General features: G+C 37.3%; 1 protein-coding gene across 4 annotated transcripts in view; it reads right to left on the reverse strand.

Annotated features, from left to right (window-relative positions):
• The window catches only part of DST (dystonin), a 293083-nt gene that overhangs the window by 72978 nt on the left and 196052 nt on the right, over nucleotides 1-24053 (reverse strand). For all 4 annotated transcript variants that reach the window (XM_063389398.1, XM_063389397.1, XM_063389401.1 and 1 more), the window contains 14 exons: nucleotides 22184-22729; nucleotides 19572-19748; nucleotides 16858-16981; nucleotides 14779-14987; nucleotides 14192-14509; nucleotides 13830-13996; nucleotides 13147-13303; nucleotides 12788-12914; nucleotides 10276-10338; nucleotides 9230-9465; nucleotides 7443-7572; nucleotides 5695-5894; nucleotides 3806-4301; nucleotides 1375-2849 (listed from right to left, as the gene is read on the reverse strand). In XM_063389398.1, coding sequence (XP_063245468.1) covers nucleotides 1375-2849; nucleotides 3806-4301; nucleotides 5695-5894; nucleotides 7443-7572; nucleotides 9230-9465; nucleotides 10276-10338; nucleotides 12788-12914; nucleotides 13147-13303; nucleotides 13830-13996; nucleotides 14192-14509; nucleotides 14779-14987; nucleotides 16858-16981; nucleotides 19572-19748; nucleotides 22184-22729 — 4425 coding nt within the window. The remainder of the gene's footprint in view (nucleotides 1-1374; nucleotides 2850-3805; nucleotides 4302-5694; nucleotides 5895-7442; nucleotides 7573-9229; nucleotides 9466-10275; nucleotides 10339-12787; nucleotides 12915-13146; nucleotides 13304-13829; nucleotides 13997-14191; nucleotides 14510-14778; nucleotides 14988-16857; nucleotides 16982-19571; nucleotides 19749-22183; nucleotides 22730-24053) is intronic.

The following is a 24053-nucleotide window of genomic DNA, read 5'->3' on the forward strand; positions in this document are numbered from 1 at the left end:
CAGCCAATGTAAGCAAGAGCATTCACAGCAGGAGCTGTTGCTATTTTCCAATATCCAAAGTGTTTTACTAACCATATACAAAGAAAAGCCATTTGTTTCTCTTTTAAATTGAGATAGACTTGTTAGGATAGACTGGCATACAATTTTAATCCTCCCAGTCTAATGCAATCTCCTCATAATGTAACTATTTGTTCAAGATTTTTGTCTCTATTTATGCATTCTCAAAGATCATCAAAACTCACAGTAACTTCCATTTAAAATTTCCAGATGAAAGTTTTCTGGTTTAGTTTTCCTTTTCAATATGGCTTAAACAAGCAAAATGCACCCTCTGTTGGGCCAGCCATGTAATGACTCTTCTCCAAGGTCATCAAATTTTTAACAGCATAGCTTATCAAATCCTGCTATAAAGGTTTGGCTTTATCATTAAGTGTCAACTAATGTACAAGTCTTACAAACATTTGAATCAATATTATATTGGAACAAAACCAAAGCAGTGTAGAATATTCAGTGCCACTATATAGCCATTAGGAGATTTAAGATCTTTTTCAAACACTGCTTACATCTATCAATATTTCTGGTGAGCACTGGAAATTCATTTCTTGTAACCTAACCCAAGAAAATATTTGTACTTATTTCAGCAGCAAAGCTCTATTAACACTATCACTGCAATGCATTTTTTTGACCTGGACATGGATAGCTAGTTGGCATATTAAAAAAGCTACATACAGAAGCTCTGGAGTGCATTTTGGATAAGGATGCTACAAGAAAAATCCCAATATCATAGCGGGATTATTTTGCATGTTTTCTTTTTATCAGGATATTTCTAGGTAAGGGTGGAATTCAATGAGGTAAAACCAGCCAGTGTATGAAAACAGAAAATGGCAAAAGGTAACATCTTAAATCTAAATACACAGAAACCTATACCAAGGTGACAAAACCCTAAACTACTCAGATGAGCAAAGTGAATGTGGGCTGATAGGTGATCACTGGAGTCTTAAAATTCATACCACTGTGAAGATGAAAGTTGTGTAATACATGGACATCAAATAGAGACAATATGCAGTTTCTCAAAAACAGAAAGGCAGATGCATTACAGAAGGTAACAAGATAGTGAAGAGAGGTGAAGAGGGAACTGGGGTACAGGAACTGGGACCTGAGATGCAAAACTCCCAAAGTCTGCCAAGCTGAAGCAAAGGAAAGCTCTGGAGCATAAGATCCCCTTTCAAAACAGATAAAATGTATATAGGCAGAATAGACTGCTGTGAAACAAGACTTCTCTAAGGTCTTCACTTAACTAGTCCCTTTCACTATGATGTTTAATAAAATGGTATTGTGGTAAAATACTTTTTAATAGTAAGAAACCAATCTTCCTACCTTGAATGTATTCAGCTGCTGATTAATAGCTTCTGTTTCCATTCCAACAGGACCTTGTGACTCTTCACGTTCTTCAGCTCTCCCAAGCAGAGTAGAAAATTCTTTTAGCTTATTGTAAAACTCCTCAACACGGCAAATAGTGCCCTCCACTTGTTCTTCCCTGGCTTTTGCTCTGTCTAGTAGCTTGTTGCACTGTTTGTTTAGAGCTTCCAAGTCTCTCTTTATACCAACAAGATCAGGAGAAGCTTCAGCTTCTGTGGCTAGCATAATTTTACAGTTTTTATTAGCATTTTCATTATTCATTATAAGATCCTCCAACTTGTTCATGAAATGTTTTATGTCCTCTCTCTGTGACTGCAGTACCTTGAGATCTCTCCCCACTGGAGCCATGCTATCAAGCTCATCATCAAACTCTGCAAACTGAGAGAACATCTCTCGAATGCTGTTTTGGAAATGGCCAATTCCCTGAAGTTTGGTCTCTAGGAATGAGCACCTATCCTCAACTTGCTGCTTCACTGCAGTGTATTCTTGCTCCAAAGATTCAGCTTGGAGTAAGAGGTCAGAAACACCTGCTGAATCAGAAGCTTCTATCACCAGGTCTTGGGCAAGCTTTTTTGCCAAATCAACGTGAGGCTTTAAAGCTTGCAAGGCTTTCTGCTGGGCCTGCATAATTGTCAGGTGTTTGTTACTGAATGACTGAGGTCCAAGTGAGTCATGAGCTTCCAGATGCTCTTTGGCACTTTTAAGTTGTCTTTCAGTTTCCCTGGATGAGTCCTGAAACTCTTTCAGTCTTTGTGCCATATTCTCCAAGCACTCTCTCTTCTTGTGTAACTGTTCTGTAACCACTTTCACATTCTGATTCAGCACCTTAGTTTCTTCTTGTACAATTTCTTTATCTGTTTCACTTGCATTAAGCAAACTTTCAGCAGAATTATTTAATAGTTCCACCATCCCATGGTGTTTATCCAGGTCCTTCTGCCATGCCCTCACCTGAACAATAGAATCCTCTATTTCAACAGGGTTTATGCCAACTTTTAATTCACACAGATTGCTTTGGCACTTCTCTATCCATGGCTGCAGATTTTCTACATGCTGCTTATATTTGAGGGCTTTCTCCAGACAATCTGCTAATTTATCTTCTCTTTCTTTTACCTGTTTATTCATTTCATCCCAGTTATTCTTGAGTGTGGCAATTTGGGATTGTAACTCTGCTTTGTCATCTCCTTGAGTCCTCTGTAAGATACTTTCTCCTTCTGCAACAATTCTTTCATATGAACTAATCTGATCAATCATTGTCTTCTTAAAATCTTTCTGTTCTTCAATTAGTGATTGCAAGGCATCAAGTTTGGCTGACACGGGACGAGCCTGGTTCAGCTCTTCCTTCTTTTTGCTTAGCCAGGCCTGAAAGTCCTTCGACATTTGCTGGAACTGATGAGAAGTGGCATACGCTGACTGAAGCTGCTGAACATGGTTATCTGCAAAGGAGAAGGCAGCACAGAGGTTCACTAGCAGAACCTGCTAGTATTCAGGGAAAAATAATAACTAACATTGATTCTATTATGCATGATCATTAATTTAAAGAAAACCAGTCCTTAGTATGTGGAGTTTGACTGGCAGACAACCAAGTTTCTTGCAAGGGGCAGACTCATTCCTGTAATGCAGAAGAGCAGTGAAGGCATTAGGACATGAATCAAATGAGGTGAACTTATCCAGTCTGTGTCTACATGGATCCCATTTGGCAAACACACAATTGTGCTTCATGGTACTACGAAGTGTAAGCACAGGTAAAATTAGGTGTATAACCTAGTAGCACCTAACTCATGGCCTACAGGGAATACATGTTCCTAGGGAGATTCTTTGAAATTGCTTGTGACCAGAGGAAATAAAAAACCCCAAACTGAGGCTGCTAGGGAGAAGAAAGTATGACATAGCTTGCAATGCATTACTTCTTGCAATTCTTTCTTGCTCAGTTCTGTTGTTCACAAGGTAAGGAAAGGCTGCAGACTACCAGCCCCCTTCTCTCACAGGCAGTTTTATACAATTACCACTGTTTTTGACTAAGCCATTAACTGGTGTTTGCCTAGAAATTATCATTTTGGCTAATACTCTGCCCCTATGAAGTTAGCTCAATGAACAGCATCCTCTTTTGGCATTCTAATTCAGTGAGGATGCACCTGAAGGAAGACATGACAGAAGCAGCCTTGCTATTTTACTCTAAGTTCTCTCCCAAACTATTCACTAGACATCCCAAGCATTATCCTTATCTTTTCTTTTCAAGGCATGGGGATTCTTCTAAATTCTAATGTACAACTGCTTGGGGGCTGGACTGCATAGAGAGCTGGCACCAGGTTTAGTTCACTCAACACGTCTATCACAAACTTTTGCCTTACTTTATGCCTTAATTACTGTTTTTCTTTAAATAAATACTAACCTGATTTTTGCTCGATATCCTTAAATGATTTTAAGATGCCGTCTAACTGTCTTGTAAGTTCTGCTTTCAAATACTCTTCCCCAACCAGTGCTGACAGCTCTTCACAAAGAGCTTGTGCTGCATTTATATTCTTCATTTCCTGTTCTATTTCCTCCTTCATCTCTTTAGCAATTTCCAGCTGTTGCTTCACAGCATCAGGTTGTGTACTCACAGCCAGGCTGCTGCTGAGTTTACTATCCAAGGCACTTAGCTTATCAGACAGACTTCTGAGTAAACTTTGATACTCTGTGCTTTTCACAATGGCTTGGTCAATTCGGTCACATCTCTTCTTCAGCTGGCTGGTTAGACTGTCCCACTTTTGTGCCACAGCTGCCAGCTGCTCTTTTACAATTTCATGTGAGGGTGGATGTTCTCCAGGTCTCTCCAGAATCCCCTGCCCAGCCACAGTTAACTGCTCATACTGTGGTTTTCTGGTGTCAAACTCTTTGAGCAGAATCTAGGAGAAAAAGGGAATTTTAAAATTAATTGACTTCATGAGAAAAAAATGTGCTTCTGACAAAAAACCATGTAGAATTTGTTGTAGCTAAGCTCTATTATTGAGTGTTTCCAAGTTTAAAAAGCCAATGAAATAAATGTCCCTTCTACATAAACTGTGTTGTTTCCAAGTATTTACATCAAAGAAACAGAAAAAAATGGGGTGAATTTACACATCATCTAATTCAACCAGGAGATACAAGTAAATGAACTCTGTTAATACCACAGTAATTAACCACACAAAGCAAAATAAGTGCTGTTTAGTTTCAAGTAATATCTTCTTTCCTAGACAGTTTTGACACTTGTCTTAAGGAAGAACTTCTAAGAAGATGTATTCTGACATAGTATCACAAAGTTTAATTATAGAAGAGAGACTATTTGGCTAATTCACAAAATGACTGAATGTGTAGTGTAAGACCTTTTAAGTTAATATCACTGGTTCTCAGTATTTTCTTTTTTAACAGTAAGACACAGTGCTTGCAAAAGGGACAAATATAATGGTTTTACTTTACAGAATATTCCAAACCCTTTCTAAGTCCATTAGGTTGAACTTCTAAGGACTGTGAAGTGATACATGGTAGTTTTATGCCATCTGTCTAGACTTCTGAAGCCCTTTAAAGCTAATATTGAGTCATAGTATTTCACATAGTATTAGAACATAGTTTATGTTTTAAACACTTTATTTTAAACAATACTGATATTAAAGCTTTAATAACACTTTTTTTTTTCAAAAACAAACATTTTCCCATCAGTTTAGAGTAACTTCCAGCAATAGAAATGTTTGAAATTAAATTTTCTACCTTCTGCAACCTCATCAGATTTCACATTTGCTTTCTTTTGTCTGCACTTTGCTGTGTGGCTGTCAGTAAATTACTGCACTTTTTCATTATACTTCTTCTTCTGTCTTTGACCCTCTTGGCCCCATATCTATCCACAGTACTGCATTTCAGTTGCCCTCATATTTTTGTTAGCTACTGGAACAGTCAAGGGAATAAAATCTCAAAAAGCTAGTTCTAACCACAGACTAAACATGAGCAATGACAGTAAAATGTCAAATTAATAAAATTTAAAGGTCTTTCTGCTGTAAAAAAACCACAGTATGGTCAAAACAGAAAGATGTGTCAGAGGATCAATGTCTCCTCATGATTTTTCTTTACCTGTTCTGACCTCTTTTCACTCTTATGATAATTTTTTCTTTTAATTATTGTAGTCAAGTATGACATAAGCTGATACATAAAGATAAACAAATCTAATGGCTTATACTAACCATGCTCTGCTCTAGATGCAAAATAGCACTTTGCTGATAGCAAAAAGGCAGAAGAAACTTAAGTCAATTATGTGTTGGCACTACTCACCTGAACCTGTTGCTTTTGTGTATTCAGCATATTAGGATCAATTGATAATGGTCCCAGCACACTGACCATTAGCTCCTTTTCTACAAGCCAGTGCTTTAGCTGAGCTTCTGCTGTCTGGAACTGGATCAGGTAATTTGAAGACTCCTCCAGTTTTTGTTGTCTCTCAGATGTAACTTGATTGAGTTCTTTCCATTTGGAATCTAACAATGATAATGTTAAAATATTGCATGCATGTTCTAGTGGATGGATTGTGAGAGCAGACTATATATGAAACATAAACAGAGCTCTCTCATAAGGCTTCATGCTGATTAACTCCAGATGCCTTATTGCAGTGACTCTGCAAATAACATCTTTTAAAAGTCAGACTCACATACACTTGGATGACAGTCAGCCACGTGTGGAATTTTTTAGAGCAATGAATATTAAACATGTAATAAAATTATATTAGAATATTACTAAATGAAATAGCCCCAAATTTAGGCTTTGGTCTTAAATTATATAGAAGGCAAAGGGTTCCACTCAGTTATAACTCAGGTGCTTGATTTAGACAGCCAAATCTCTATGCTTTTCCAGTAATAAAGGGTGATCAGAAGTCCAAAATTAGGCTTCAACTCTGAACAGCCCTCTGAAAAAGCCTAGCTCTTTCAAATGTCTGTATCATTTATCTAAAACCATTCATCTAAAACATCTAAACCAGGTACCTAAAGACAGGAAATGAGGGTACTTCTGCAGATAGGTATTTCAAAAGCACTGGGTGAGCTTAGGTTCACACCTCCTCAGTCTTTTCCTCTATGGCAAGTGGCTTCCAGAGCAGCCTTTTGAGTGTCAATCTTGTAACTTCACCCTTCCCCTCTGTGATACTGTCACTGCTTGCTCAGTCAGCTCTGGTATTTTGCTAACTCTCTTTGTCCCAGATTTTCATCCCTTGTTTTTACAGGTCTTTTTGCTGCTTTACAGTTCTCTGCTCATTCTGTATTAATCCTCTTTCAACACAATTAAAGGTCTGTTGGACACCTTACCTGCTACTTAAATTTTTCAGAGTTTCTCTTACAAGCTGGACAGACTGGAAAAATTCTCAGCTTCAAAATTACTGTTGGTGTAGCAATGAAAATGCCTATCACTTTGAAACAAGATTGACATACAATGCTATTGACCAATAATTTAAGTATGACTAACATAAAAAGAATTTTTAAAAGCTCATGACAATTATGCGCTGCAATATCTCAAAATGTATTGACCAAACATGGTCACTTTCTTTTTTTTATTGGCTTTTTAAAAATATTTCAACAAAATTTATACAGTTTTAGAAAACAGCAAAAAACCACCAAACCCACAAAATGCCAAAAGTTCATGGGGAAAATACATGCAGAAGAGCACTACAAACAACTCAAACCATTCTCTACATGAAACTAGAATCCCCTTAATTTGTTATATTTTGTAAAAAGAAAAAAAAAAAAAATTTGTAACTGGGCAGTCAAGTTTTAGCTGCACACCATTTGAAAAAGATAAAGCCTTTAAAACGGAGTCAAGCTATAGCTTGTGCAATAATACAAATTCAAAGCCCACGGACATCACTGGAATTACTTCAGATCTACATGCTTGCAAATGGAGTTATTTCCACAGAATTTAGGTGGTAAGAGGAAACAAGGCATTAAAAATACTTGTTATTGGTAATGAATAAAAAAACTCATAATAAAACAACTTCTAAATCAGTCTGAGTGAGCTATAATATAGCTTTATTGAAGTACCTATTTTATCCAACGTTTGTCTCCACTTAGGTGCCTCAGGAGAGTCAGGGTTCTTCTCCAACAGCTCTGTAACTTTGTCCTTTAGTTCTTGCACTTTATTTGCACTTTGCTTTAATTCAGTTTCAAAAAGCTGAAAATTTAGGTGATAAAATAAATAAATAAGAGACTAAAGAAGAATGGTGAAGTTTTCAGTCCATAATATTGAGGTGACAAACATGAAAATAAAAAATAAATATCTAGCCTGTATATACTAGTTTTCTGCTATGAATCCCAAAATACCTTACAATGACATATGTTGCTAGTCCTAGTCAATGTTTTTGGAAGACAGAACCTGACAGATATAAACTATATTAATAATTATTGCTTAATTTGAACAAATGACTGAACTAGAATTCAGATAAATAAGATTCATTAGGTCCCATCATATTCACATATATTTGGAATCTATTTGCATACAGAAAGCAAACTGACTAATGCAAAGTACAGCTCACAGCAGAAATAATCCAGCTAGCTCTGACAGAGAGGAGTGTGGTGTGGCCTCATTTACCTCAGTAGCAGTCCTGCTATCACAGACAGATTATTTAGTGTACATTCCCTAAACCCATGGTTTAAAGAGAATCAGAGTTTTAAGTGTAAACCTAACATAAGACTCAGATATTTCAGCAAATCCTAATTAATGCTGTTCTTGCTGACAGAAGTGAATATTTCTTATATGCCTGGCAAAGGGCTCTTATATGACTGTTCTTAGGTAAAAAAGCTTGCCTCATGGAGCTGCTTTTTAATTATCCAAAACCCTCAAAAATAAACACTGAACAAACTGTACTTGATTTAGAACTTCTAGTAGGGGGTCCAGTGCATCAGATGACTCTTGCCTGAGCACTCACTCAGTTTTCCAACTATTTGTGAATACTTTTCTATTACTACACTGTGGGTTAGATGATCATGATAGCTTTGTACATTCTCCGTTAAGAAAAAAGAGCTGGTTTTCTTTCACACTTAATCTGAATTTTAGGATTGAATGTTATCCAACTCTGAGGAAATTGGTAGCTGGTCAGGTTAATTTTTAAGGGTGACTCGTCAAATATAAAAGAAACTCAGTTAAATCTAATTCTGTCTTTGTTTATATACAGTCACAAGCCAGAAAAGAATTTTCCCTATCCATTACATTTCCCTTTATAGATGAACCTTACATGTGTAAATATTGTCCTTCATTGCTAGGGAAGCATATGTCTCTAGTGCTGAAACAGGACAGAAGCTCACTGCTGATTCAGTGGTTTTCTCCTATCAATAATAAAGGGGGAAGGAGGCTGTTGTGCAGCTATATAACTTAACAAGCATGACAGGGCTGCTGAAGAGAAACACTGCCTTGGAACAGACATAAGCTGCTGCAGCTGCAGGGACCGGGAGGTCTGTGGAGTGTCAGTGAGCCAGCAGCTGCAGGAACAGCTTTTGGACAGATACAGCCCTTCAGATATTACAAATAATCTATTATAGACCTCTAAACCACTAAGATCAAAAAAGTTTATTGCATAATCAGTATAGCCTCACCTTTTCAAACTGTCCAAATAAAATTATTATTTTCTGACCTGCAAAACTCATTCTCTCTGACACAGTGCTCCTTTACTCCACTGACACAGTTTGCCAGATTTGCTCTAAGCCTGACTAATATGCTTAGTAGGATCATTTAAATACTCTCTTCAACATTAAGCTAGGCTGAAATATCAGTTATTTCATAGCATCTGCCTAGTAACTATAAGAAAAAGTATTTGTTTGAAGGCACAAAGTACCTTATGTTGCTCTACTTGGGCTTTAACTGCTTCACTATCTGTTGGAGCAGCTTCCCAGTCTGATGCAGTTTTGTCCATTTTTTGCAACCAATGCATCATCGAGGCCGATTCTTCCTGAATATTTTGCATTTTTGAAAGCATACTTTCTAGTTCCGAAATCTTTCCATTCAATAAAACTCCCAAATCTTCATAGCTGTGATTTACATTAGACACAGCTTGTTGAACACTTGTCAGTTCTGTAAAGAGAGGTGCACGAAGACTGCGTTAGAAGTTACAAGCCCCTGAAACAACACTGAATGTACTAAACAGTATTGAACAGTACTCTGAGTTACAGTAGCTAATAGTCCCCCTAATAAGAAGTCACTTAATATGTTAGAGTTATTTCCAATCCATTCTAAATGTGGCAGCTCTACATCTGAATGAGCTAATATAAGTTAGCATTTGCAAGTACTTATCTCACAGAAATCATTATTTCAATACATACAAGTGCACAGACATGTTTCACTCTTTCTAACCATTGCTGTTTTAGTATTTTAAGTAACAATTCCATGACCAAAAGTTGAACATACTGGGCTACAGTTCAGCTACTGTGAAGTCTTTATATAAAATTTCCTTTGTTTCTATGAAAGAGTTGGTCACAGGGATACAAGTCTATATAAAATGGGTGGTTTTGTATACATATATTTGTGTATATGCATGTTGTGAATGCTGATGGGTGTTGAAGTTTCAATTCCCATTGAAAGGTATTTCTCAAAAGTCATGTCTTATATTAAAATAGCCATCCCCGTATACATTTATAAAAGTATATATTGATTCAGAAAACAAGGCCAGATTTGGTTGGTCTTCAAAGAAAATAATGAGATAGGTATTGTCATAATTACTTATAATATCATGTCCTAGTCAATGTAGTTGTCTTGTGATGGTGATGTGAAATTTCAGTCTAATAATGACAGCTACAGATTTATGCAACATTTAAAAAATACTTCCATATTTAACAGTAATTGGCAAGCAACATTTCTTTATTACATGCTGAAATTTTTACTGACCTTTATTTTTCAAGAAATCCTGAGTTCCTGGAGCTCCTCCTTCACCATTTAAAATTGTGCCACCTGTAGATCAAAGGAGATGAAGCCTCTTGCTTATCTGAGCCTCTTCCCACCAAAACCCCAGCATTTCATTTCCTCTTCAAAGCAGCATGGTCCATAGCTGTCATTACAACATCAAGTACGAAGCTCCTGCCAGGCAGTACCACAAGGTATCGCCCAGGCAGAGCACATGCACAGTGGGTGGGGTGTACATGCATGCACTTACAAGGGTGCACATGTGTGTGCTGTATCAGCAGCCCTACTGCTCACAATTCTCCACTCAACAACTGACCAGGTTGTTTCGTTTGTGCCAAAGCTTTATGCCTTAGCTATGAGGCCTATTCACATCCAGACTGCTAACATCACTTTCTTCCTCTCCCCCAAAGGACCCTGCTCCCTACTGAGAACACGGCAGGTATAGCCTGGGAGACAACGAACTGGCAAATGCTGCAACTGAGGAGGGCACTAAACATTAAACTTCAAAGAGGCCCAGAGTGCTTATTGCAGATACCACAGCCAAAGGGTAAACTTTGGGCACCTTTACCCACCAGGGAAGTGGCTGAGATACAATTCCTGGAGGTATTTTAAAAACATGTATATGTGCCATTTGGGGACATGGTTTTTAGTGCTGGACTTGGAGTGCTGAGTTAATGTTTGGACCTTATGATCTGAAGGGTCTTTCCCAACTTGAAAAGATTGTATGGTTTATGTGCATTGTAACTGCTCAGAAAGCTCTCGAAACCAACTGGATTAATCCCTCCCTATCTTATCATAAGTAAGACTCAAGCATGTGCTCCATGACAGGAATTGCCATGTGGCACTCTTACACCTGAAGTCCTTACTGTCACTTGGAGGCAGCTGCTCACCTAGGCAGCTCTACTAATTACCCATAATATCAGAGCCTCTGAAACCAGAGCTAATGGGCTTTGTCAAGTGGAGTCAGACCAAAGAGCAGGGCCACATGATCACACTGCAGAACTGCAAGGAGGATCACTTCCCGCTCCCCTGCACATATGTATTCCCAGCAGAGCAATTAACAGAGGAGGATTAATGGTTGCCTTGGAAAAGGCTGTGCATCCAGCCCCCAGTACCAGCTGGGCAGTGAGGACTACATTAGTGGCAGCTGGAGGATGGCAAGAGAAAACAAACCAGATAAGAGAAGTCACAGGCTGCAGCCAGAGTCCTGTAGATCTTCACGCTCTTTTAGCTGGACTCTGGTATTTATAACTGCGATAAACTGATACACAGTACAGCTCTTGTTAAGGAGGGCAAATGTTCTGGTCTCGAGGATTATAGCTGCTCTTATGTGATAGCTTTTTAACTATTTTTTCTATCTGGATGCATAGGAGTAGAAAAGGGGCAGCGGAATGAGCCCAAATAGATCATAGAAGATTCCAAAATGTTCTTTGAAAGATTTTTATTTAAAGTTCATAAAAAACCAAAACCAGAAGCAGCTATTACAAAGGGAAATAACAAAGTGTTCTCCTTTTGCCCAATAGGTATCCTCTGTCAGTCCCCAACCTCCCAGTCATTTGCAGATGACCAATGAAGGCCAACATATTTGAATTTATTTCCAGACCTAGTCAGTTCAAGAATTGACTGAAAATGTGCTTATTGCAATTAAAATGTCCAATGTCCTTAAATTATGTCTGGAATGATACTTGGCAGAATTACTGGTTTCTGTAAAAAAATACTAGAGTAATTTTACTACTAGAGTAAAAAAAAATCACGTTGCTATCTTTAAATTATGATTACTAGTAGAATTTAGCTGAAGGTCTAGACAGAAAATACATTTTGGCCCAGGAAAATCACACTGAGATACAAAGTTGATTCCCTTCTGTGCTGTTGTTTCAACTAAAACACTGACTCATACTAATTATGATATCATATTAGGATGAATACATTTACCTATGTCCATTTTTTGTATAACCCATCTCCTCATTACCCTTCTAACAAAAACTCCACGACTCCACAAACCTTTCTGTGTTTCCTTGGTGTCACAGAGCAGCCTGCTGGCCATTAAATAGGTATCTCTGTGCAGGTACATCAGAGCTGGCAAAACAAGGTTTGTATTTCCCCTGCTTGAGACTTGATGGATATGTGAGGCACCAAACATTGATCAGAATTAAGTCAATTTCTCATTCTCAGAAGCTTTCTGGGATGATTTGAAGGCAACTGTGGTACTGTCATTTTATTCACTAGCTGGGAATTACATAACAGCTCTAGGACACGTTAAATTTTTGCAGTATTTTGGCAGAGTAAAACAATGAGAATGTGTGCTGAATTACTACAGCAGCTACACAGTTTAAATACAATCACAGCAAACAATGGTCAGAAGAGACATGGCTGAATGTTTTCTTACAAGCCATAATATTCCGAATAATAATCCAAGGGTGAAACAGTATTAATTTTTGTCTTAAAGGTTTTAAAAATTCTTGGAATTCTAGGCTTACCTGATTATACAAAAGCATACCTGATTTGGCAACTGCTCTCAGTTTTGCAGGAGAAGTCACAGCAGTGATTAAGTTACACAGCAAAGTTCCTCTGCTATTCATTTTTTGCAGTTCAGGTGCCTTTAATGTCCATTCATCTTTTAAATTCTGATTAAGAAAGACAGTAATTGGTTCATTACAAAACTGACTTCAGACTTCAGAGAATTAATTAACTTTGCTGTTTAGGAATCTGTTGCAAAACATACAAAGTAAATGGGAATGTAAAGGCAGACTGCAAGCCCCCTAGCCCTAATTACTGTGACTGCTTACACCTTAAATCTGTATTTTAGTATTGCCTTATTTCCTTCAGCCAGATTTCACTTCTCCTACAAAAGCTTACCAATGTATCTTCCAAAGGTTTCTTTAACTCCTCTGTATTCAGAGAGGGCTGTGCTGCTGGAATTCGTTCTGTTGTCTCTTTTATCCATTTCTTTAATGATTCTACAAGGAGCTCAAAAGAATCCATTTGCTTCTGACAAGATGATACATCCTCTTCTCTAGACAATTAAAGACAAAGGAATAACAGTATTTCTTCTAATAACTAAATCAACAAATATTATTAATCTGGTATTACTATTCGTAAATTCTATGTGTCAAAAAGCTAATTTTATGGATATAAATAAATGTGCAAAACCTAGTCATACTGTAAAGGTAACTTCTGTGGAATCTCTTACAGTTTTTCCAGTTTTCCTTTGCAGCCTGATACCAAATAGTACTCTAAAGCAATATACAGAAGTAGCAATTTATGTTCTATCACAGAGAGGAGAAGTAGGATTTTCTTAAAATTGCCAGAATCCTGTAAATGTCACAAAATTTGAAAAATTACTTATCTTTATGGCCCTTTTTAGAGCTCTTGGGCCAGACAGACTAACTACAGAGGCATTTTCAAATAGAATCTTTTCCTTCCAGTAAAAAAACCCCTTACTTACTCTGGTCAACTGCAGTATCTTGAGATTGTATAAAAAAGGATAGCAGTAATCACAACATTCACACTGTTGAAAATGCCTTGATTATTCAACTTACTTTTCTTTTATTGTCTCCTCTACCTCTTTGAATTTCTTTGACAGGGCATTTACTTTTTCTAATACCAGTGCTTTATCTCCAGGAAGAGCATGGAATGAAAGTTCTTCAAGGAGCTGCTTCAGAACTTCCAGATCTTTCTTGTGTTGTGCCAATTCTACACTAGCTTCCTGCAAAATAGGATTACATTCTTCATGTTAGACTTTACAATCAATGTTCAAAATGGAACTCTTGATTTTAGCTAAACAACCAATGCTGGGAAAAAAAAACACCATGCCTTCTTATTTAAGGCATGTGTCTTATTTAATCACTCAGCTGAGTTAGACTAAGAAAGCACAACACATACAAATTGAATGCTACAGTACCTGCATGTATTGAGACACTTCACTGACATCCTTTCTTGGTGCCTCCGTCTCACTTAGTGCCTGGTTTTTCTCATCTAGGAATGATTGAAGTTTTGTTGACAGACCTTCAAATAACTCCACTTTAGTTTTCAATTCCTCCATTTTCATAAGCTTCTCTCTATGCTTGTTACTTGCTTCAGAAAAGCGTCCTGCAAGTTCACTCATTCTAGCCTGCAGTGAGGATGCAGTGGATGGATCTGCTGTCTCCATGAACTTCTTCACTTTCTCATTCATGGTGTTTATACTGCTTTGGCGACCTGCTAGGTCTTGTTCTAGCATCTGAAACATACATGGACTACTTTGTATTACTTGCAACTAAATGTTAAGAATGAAATTCATCTACCAAATAAAGCAACAAATCACTACAGCTAGACCATCAGTGTCATCTAGTTCAGCTACAAAAATCCTTATCAGCAGTTTCACTTCACACAAGAGTCCTCTTTAGTAAGTATTTTGAACCCATAAAAGGTGCCAACCTAAGATTTTAATTCTTTCTTTAAATCTGAATTATCCAACAAATGTTTCTTTTTTCAAAGAATGCTACTTACAATGCTTTTACTAATAATGTCCTGAATAGCAGCAGAATTCAAAGGCACTTGATCTTGTTCTTTAAGGCTCTTTTCAACTCCTTCCATCCAATCCAGCATTTCATCCAAACCATCCTGCACACTTAGGGATCGTGTCAGAGTTACTTGAAGCTTCTCATTCCTTTCATTCACAGATTTGGATAAATTGTCATATCTTTCCACAATATCATCTGATAAAGAGAAGACATATTTCAATTTTTTCCTCTAGCCAAACTAAGCTTTTAGCTTACTTCATCAGCACATGGCAGTTGAGTCAAAAATTGCTACATTAGAATTAAGAAAAAATGTCAGCTTTAGTCTGTAAAAACATGGAAGCAAAGACAAACAACTTCAAACAGAACCAAGAAACACACTGGACAAGGGAAATGAGGGAGTAGCATACAGCTGCAGTGCCCAATGCTTCCCTGTAGCTCTAGCTTAAGACAGCTGTTGACTGTTCCCAAGAAATAAAACAGCAGAGTATTAAGACAGCTCTTCTACAGTTATGTCTCTTATGTTATTGTGAGATCTGAGAGGTTCTTCCAGATGGTTCTTCATTAGACAGCCAACATTTTCAAAATAACTCTCTGAAAGTTACAAGCCCCATGTACCTCCCATAGAGTTTTATCACCAACTCCAAAGAGTCAAGCCACAGTTGTTTTATTTTGTTGTTCTGCAAGTTACTTATGGGATTCCATGAAGAGATCGCTGTGTGATACAGAGAGAGCATCTTCAAACTTCAGACAGTGGTGAATGTCATGCTGTGCTACTTCTCTCAATTGATAGGAAAGAGTATTAGGTGTAAGTGGTAAGGTTTGGGTAGTGGTAAGTTTTTTTGGCTCGTGTGAGAGGAGGTCAGTGGCTGCCCCATGGAAAACACAGATGGTTCCAGCCAGCTCCAGCTGACCCATCTCAGGGCACAGCTGAGCTCCTCAGCCAAACTGGTGGTGCCACTGGAAAAACGTATTCAGAAAAGGGAAAACACTGTATGGGAATGAGAAATGAGGGAAAAGAAAGTATGAAAACAGCCCTGCAGACATGAAGGTCAGAGAAGAAAGAGGTAGAATAGATGTTCCAGGTGCTGGAGCAGAGAATCTCCTGAAGCCTGCGGAGGATAGAGGAGCAGATAACCACACTGCAGCACACAGAGGACCCACGCTAGAGGAGGTGGATGTTTCCTTAGGAAAACACAGCCTACATCCATACTGGAACAATATTAGCCTGAAAGATTTCAGCCTGTGGAGAGGTCCCTCACCAGAGTTTCCCCTCACCAGGGGAAATGTGTGAGGAGGAAGCAGCAGCAGAGAAATTACGGACTGACCACAAGCATCCATCTCCCATCCACACTGCAGTGTTTGGCAGGGAGGAAGGGGGACTAGTTGGGAAGGAAGGAGTGATGGTAAGCCTGGAAAAAAGAATGGGGTGGAGGATAGTGTTCCTGTAATTTGTCTTTGTTTTGCATTTTCCAAACCTGTTTTATTTGGCAATAAACTAAAGTTAATTTATGCCAAGTCAAGTCTATTTTGCCCATGACAATAAAAAGTGAGTGATCTCGCTGTCTTTATCTTTATTTTATGGGCTTCTCTATCTTAATTTTTACCCCCATCCACTTGAGCAAGGGGAGTGACAGAGAAGGTGGTGGGCATCTGGCAGCCTGCCAAAGTCAACCCCTTCACAGATAGTTTCTTAGAGTCAGAAGGAAGTAATTCCTAAGCTAAGCAAACCTCAAATAATTGATTGTAAACAGGCTCCTTGGAGTCATATTTCTCTGGAGAATATATGATCCTCAGCAAATCACTACCTCTGCTCAGCAATCCCTATTTCAGTAAAAATAAAAAAAAAAATGAAATGGCAGTGAAAGGCATATGGATACATGTAGGAGAGAGACCAACAATTAAATTACTGTGTTGTAATGACTTGTGTGACTTATGACTCAACAAAGTGTGGACTTGAACAGTGACATAAGAATTTGGAAGAGAAAAATCTGTAATTTTTCTCTTCCAGAACCTGCATGCAGACACTAGTGACAAAAAGAGGTATTAAGAAAAGCAGATATTTTACCCAGTGTTTTCTGAATCTCATCTTTGTCTGGTGTCAACTCTCCTCTTGTGTCCAATAACACTTCAGCAGCTTTTTTCAGTTTTTCTACAGCAATTTGGTGGTTAGACACTTGTCCCTGAAGAACCTGTAAAATTCCACTGTTATCAGTTATGCTTTTCAGTACAGTTGGTATTTACATAAGCAAGACTTGAGATGTGTCACAGAACTTAAACTTAGTGCTCGGAATAAACAAACTCAATTTGTGACCTCTCCTTAAGCAAAATCTTGACCAGTGGTTATGGCTGCTGTTAACCTCCTGGCCCTTGTTTTAGTTCACCATCTTTTATAATCAAACATAAGGTAAAGTCTGACCCAACTTATTTCTTGCATGTAACTTCAAATGTGTCTTTTGATTAACGGTTTCTAAAGGCCCTTTGTATAGACTGTTATAAACACATTTTTCAACTCATCATCTAAGAACAATTCAGAGGGAAAAGCATACAATCAATAGCAGCAGTTACACATTCACCAGCACTGGTATTGACAAAGGCTCAGGCTGATATTGTAGCACAAACATGAATAGCTTGAAACAAGATTATTGCCTTAACAGTCAGGAAACCCTGAAGCAGTGTGGATGAATTTTGCCTAAGTTTGTCCATCTGAACAAGGAACACGTGTTCAGAGACTAGCTCAGCCATGATTTTCTCCAGATTCAACAAAGACAGTAGGGCTGAATCAAATTCTAGTGCCTTTATCTCTCTAGTGTGTAAGAGTACTTTAGAGTACATAATTTAAAATTTATTCATTTTTAAATTATTTCAGGCCTCTGTGCTAGTGTTTGTTTTGATTCCCTTGAAGCTTATATAAGTCCAAAATGAAGGGACATCTGATTTACTTTTTGATATTCATTGATACTCAATGAATATATGAATCAAAAGGTAATCCTATGTGCCCTGCCAGCACAAAGAAGTCTTGTCAGTGCACTCAGCATTGGTACCCAGAGCATAAGAGTGTGTCAGAGCACAGCACATCATCTCTTGCTGACCCATTTGACACAATGAATCTCAGAGATCTGAAGAGGCTTAGGCTAGAATTTGTGCAGAAAGAAAGAAAAAAGTACCAGAAAACCTTGTATGCTAACAGAAGGCAAGCAAGCTGATGCCAGAGGCAGTGAAGAATATTTTGAAGAACAGTTAATCCCCATAAAAAGATTAGACCTCACCATGCTGCCAAGGGCTGTGTCTAGCTGGATTACCAGCTGCATGTGCTGGCTACAAGGGACAGCTTTAACTTGCAACACCTGACTTCCTCAAAATACTCTTTGTTTTGCTTTCATTAATTGGCTTGCTTTCTTCAGCCTCCTATTTTTTCTCTTCTTTTGAATCTTTTGACATTTTGTACCCTTCTCCCTTCTTCCCAACTCACAGTCATTGAGTGCTCTTTTGTGTGCTAGTAATCCATGTAGACATTTCATAAAAAGAACCTTAGTGCTCACTCCTTTTGTATTACGTCCATGAAAATTTGTTTTATAGAGAATATAATTCATTTTGGCATAAGGAACAAAACTTTTAAATGAAGCTTCAAATTGTAATTGGTTTTATTCCTACTCTTCTAGCGCTTGGAAGCCCAAATGTACCTAAACATTCAATTGTTAGGAGATGACAATTTACACTTTTAATTTTGTTGTCTTAAACTTGGCTGTGATTTGTCTCCTTTTGCTGTCATGCACCAAAGTGCTGGGCACTTCCAGAGGCCAATTTGAAAGATTCCACAGATCAAGGTAGCTACTGCTCATGCTGAAGGGAGGGAAATGGTTAAAGCATGTACTTTCCAAAAGCCATTGACTATCATTTTTCAATAGCAAATGTGTCTGATCTGCACTGATACTTCACCAAGCACAAGACAAAACAGTGAGGAAGTGCCTGACCATTAGTCTTGCTCACTAAAAAACAAAAAATCTTGCATATTATTTATAGTATAGGTGATTGAATGTGTTTATGAAAATACAACAGTCAATTCAAAGATGACAGACTGTACGAAACTTTATATAACTCACCATATACTTGGGTTCCTAAAGCCTTCTCCAAGCCTACACTTTATACAGGTATCCAGTGTTTTACCTTCACAAGCTCTATCACTAACTTGTCTTGCCTGTACTAGGATTTACATAAACTCATGAGTTACATCCTCAGTGGCAAAAAATAAAAAATTCTGTTCTTCTGTGCAACACAAATTATGTTAAATTCACTCTCTGCAGGGTATGTAGCACTGGGTGAAATTGAAAAAGGGAGACAGACTACTCACATCACACTGTTCACCTGGTATGATCCCTTTCATAACGAAGGAACACACAAATGTGAACAGAAAAAAAATCAAGAGTCACAGACAACAATCAAATGGACTTCTCTATCTGGAACCCTATCCAAGCCTTATTCTGATAGCAAGCCATAATCATTAAATCTTTTCTTAGTTCAAAAACTTCCCAAATTTCACCCTATCATTTTCTAAGTGATAGAAAACACGTCCTTCTTTCATCACTGCTAATGCCATCTTGGTACTCCATTTTTTTTCACCCATTGCTTTTCAGATATTGCTCTGGACAGCCAAATTTCAGAACCACAGAAGATGTATGCCTACATGCAAAGCAAGAATTCGGCCTGTGGTCACTTGGATTATATTAGATCATCCTGGTTTTCAGATAAAAAGCAGTTCCTTTTAGCACAAAAGCTTTTCACCTTAGTTTCTTCAAGTTGTCTTTGGAGATTTTTGGGATCCACTGCAATTGGCTCTGATAGTTGTTTGTTCACAGCTATTTCAGAGGCCTGGAGACCTGACAAAAGTCCAGATGAAGCATCTTCATAATGCTGGTATTTATCCACCAGGTCTTTAAGGTTATTTCCAAGGATGCTACACTAAAAGAGTAAAAAAGAAACAAGCAAATATGCAGGCATTAAACTGTGTGCTGCATTTCATACCAATCTCAAAATTATACATTCCTTCCTGTAATGCTGCATAACTTTTTCCTGTCATCATTTCACTGTCTTATTTCTGCACAAAGACATGACAGCTGGACAGGCTCTGCAGGTCTTACCAGTTTGTGCTCCTAAAGGGTGATTTAGGATTAAATCACTGATGCAGGTAGGAAACTGGAATCTTACTTGCTGTACTAGAATTGGAAAAACGTCAGGAATAATTTTTGATTCACCAATATAAATATTCTTTATCAGAACTCTGGCACCAAAAATGTAGAAAGCAAGTGGAAAGTAGAAATGTAGGAAGCCGCTGGGAGCTAGAATTTTTCTAAAAAATCAGGAGAGATATGTATGTTCATTAAAATATGAACAGTGGAGTACTGTTTTCATAACTACCTTACCTGCATAGTGAATTCAAAGTGATAAGGTTCAGTATTGTACATATGCTTTGTTTTATTCACTTAAAAATGTCATCTGAACAAGATCCTGTCAGTCCTATACGTTAGCATGCCCCAAAGTGTTTACAGCAAATTGTCACATAAAAAAAAAGTCAGTGAAACTCTTTCAGACTTTCTGGAGATGGTTCCACAAGCAAAATCTGATTGTATCAAGTCATAATACTTATAAACAGTTACACTAAATGTTTATATTCGGAACCTTCCAGATACGGTATTTTAACATTTACACGTGGTACTTGGTCTCCATCTGGTGGGCAGACATAGAACATGCTTATTTATATAACCAGTTAACCAAGAACTGACTTTAGGGCTCCTTCAACATTATAAACCTATAAAATCATGTCTCACGCATGTGCAAATATACATACATATATATATAAGTAAAAGCAATCTAAGCATTTATTAAAGCAAGAAACTTTTACAAAAGGCAAAAAAGGTTACTACCAATTCATTTACAACTTGGAAAATCTCACTAATAGTGGATGATCTCACTTTTTAGAAGTCTGTCCTTAAAGGCCCAAAAGGTCGACTGTGTTCTGCATATTTATTGTCAAATATTTAAAGCACATCTATTATAACCCTGCTAAATGTATACACGGAAAGGATAGAATTCGGAAAATTGACAAATCAAGCTACTGGCATGGGATTCTTATGTGCATAAAAACAAGCTCTCTGAAAAATTTTGCTATGAAATCTTTACATTCACACTCAAAGTAATTCAATAAACCAACTGCAGAAAATTTAACATGTCAACAGAATTGTCAATTTAGCTTCCCTGTTCATACCACTTAAGCAGAAAAAGGAAAATGTGCTTCTGGAAATGAACAGCTGTCTTGACAAACTGAGAAAATAAGTTTTACATTGCATTTTTAACCATGCAATCAAATACATATCTTTATAGAATTTACATTTCTGAGCATAAAAACCTTAAGGAGGTAAAAATTTCCAGACAAAGATGGTCACTGTTGCAGACCAACACAGTACCAATGGCATTGAAGCTCTAAGGAGTTAGACCCTATGATCTTAGAAAAATAGGAAACAGCACAATCAAAGGCTACTGACAGCAGCTCCCTCTTCAGTGGTTTAATTAATAATTATCTCAAAAGTTTACAGTTCTGGAATATTATCAATATTGAACAACACTGTTTTTTGAAAACAGCTGGAAATTTGGCATGTGAGACTAGCTGGTGATGTTTGTCTGGTTCTATCAGGCAGATTTCATACATGAACCTGGCACAGAGAGCTAGATTATCTTCCCTCTCTAAGGTACATGGAGGATTTTGCACTGCTAATTACTCATTAGTTAGACACTAAGCTGATATTGTTAAGGATAAAATGTTTACTTGGCAGAGCGGTGAAAAATAATTGCTGTGCTTAAATCACTAAGTTCTTTCTTGCCTAGTGCTGGCAACAAAGGTCACATTGGGATAAACTGTTTCAGGATACAAATTAAAATTAAAACTTAACCTGCCATTTTTGGCGTAGTCTCTCTCTTTTTACACTCATTTTATTAGTAGGGAGCCAAGTAAATAAACAGCTATGGGAAATATTGCAAGTAACATAAAGTGGCATTATACATGTGAAAGTATTACAATTCCTTTCCATTCCAAAACATTACTCAAGGCATTCTGAGCTGCCACAGTCTCAGAGGCTGTTTAAGCCTGGAAAGAACAACGAAGAGCTCTGGTCTCATTTCTTCCTTATAACACAAAGTAGAAAGTCTCATCCATTCAGACCTTTAATAATCTGACACTTGACTAAAGTAGATCTAGAAAAGCATCTTGTTCTGCTATGTGACTTTGAGAGACAAAGAATTTACAACTTCTCATGGTGTTTGTTTCATCAACTAGCTCCTGTCTACACAAATTGCTGAATCAATGACAGCAGTCATTCCTATTCAGTATAAATAAAACTTACCTTAGTATAGAGAGATTTGAAGCGATCTGAAGCTTTATCCAGTTTATTTTGCACTTCAGCATATGTAGCCGAAGTATCGATACCATCTTTGTCAACCTTCACACCATCTCTTTTGCTACATGACCTTGCAGCATCCAAAACTCTTTGTCCAGAAATCGTGATGTAGCGTAAATCCCCTTTGTGAGATATAACATCTTCTGAAAAACTCTTCTGCCTTTTCAGTTTGACCATAATACCACTGAAGTCAGAAGCGCCTGCCTCCAAGTTGTCAAGTTCTTGTTCTGCCTGCTGCAGCCACATTTCAAATTCACTGTAGTCTGCATCGAACTTCTCCAGCTCTTCCCTCAGAGAATGGGTTAATTTCATTTTCCGTTCTGATTCAGCCAAGGCAGTCTCATACTGAGCCTTCAGCTCTTTCATGTTCCTCTGCATCTTGTCCTTTTCTTCAGGGGTAAGGTAGTGCCCTTGTTTCTCAAGCAGTGTCTGAGCAGACTGAGTTGCTACTATGATAGCCTGCTGCTGAGAAATAATTTTCTCATGTTGAGCCTACAAAAAAAAAGAATAAATTACAACCAGCACCCTCTCACATGATTCCTTAGAAAAGGACATGTAAAACAAAGACCAAAGTGATAAAAGGCTTTTCTAATTTTCTTTTTTTATTATTATTATAAACTGCACATTTCTTCAGTAATTTAAGTGCAAGTGTGACTCTTGGTCATCATATTTTTGTGCAGTTAAAAAAATTTTACAAAACATTCAATGGTAATTTTGCCAGATGTACAGGCCATGCCCATATGGAAATGTTCAAGTATCATTGAAATTCAGCAATACCTGGATGCATATATCACACAAACATTTTCTCCTGTACTTCCAAAACACAGGTTTTTAGAGAAAAATTAGACATTATCAATCTCTCTAACTTTTTTCCTAAAAAAATTCATTTGCTTATTACTTAGCATTTATACTAGTGTACTTAGTGTAATCAAATTTTTCCAAATTCTCTGTCTCAAAATGGGATTTAACAAATAAAACATTCAAAGGTAGACAACTTTCCAAATCAAAATTCTCCATGTCCCATTATACTGTAGCTACCATTAGAGACAAGAAGACCTAAAGGAGTAAAAGCATCAAACAGTACAGATACTTTCTTCTTACACTCAGTGAAGAAAAATTATTACTTGGGTTTTGAAATTTCATTTTTCAAAATCCAGAGCCACGTTTCTTATCAAATATAATTAGTTCTAAAATAGATCCAGTTCACATTAAAAATCAAGACACAATCTACGCATGTAAATTTTTCAATCTCATAAAAATATTTAAGTCTAGGAACTAGTACTATATTCCAAATGAAAAACATATTTCAAATATATTCTTTCAAAAAAATCTTCATTCTTGAAGGTCTCCCATGAAAAATAGCTATGTAAAATCAACAGTATGTTTTTCTTCCATGAGTACAGTGGCTAATTATTCTGTAGGCACTACATGCAGAAATGAACTGTCAAAAAAGTAGAAGTAAAAATATCGTGTACACAAAACCCAGTAATCCTATTTGTTTAGGTTGCTTTTGCGGTTTTGTTTTTGGGGTTTTTTTTAAATAAAAAAGGAAATCCAAAATACTATCAGCTAGAAGCATAATAATTTTCTTTAAGGTGTCAATCAATTCACACCTAAAGGTTCTTGGTTTCCCAGCTGGAAGTCAGCAAACACCATAAAACTGAACTCTTACAATTTTAAATGCTTCCAACTTACCAGGAAAATCTATTTTGAAAATGCTGCACTGTAATTTTATGTAATTCACTCTTCTGAAGCCTTCAAGCATTGCTGTGCCCACGTGTTAAAATTGTAGGAAATGAAAACTATAATTTCAGTA

The sequence above is a fragment of the Prinia subflava genome, chromosome 2, assembly GCF_021018805.1.
Source record: "Prinia subflava isolate CZ2003 ecotype Zambia chromosome 2, Cam_Psub_1.2, whole genome shotgun sequence".
Taxonomy (NCBI): Eukaryota; Metazoa; Chordata; class Aves; order Passeriformes; family Cisticolidae; genus Prinia; species Prinia subflava.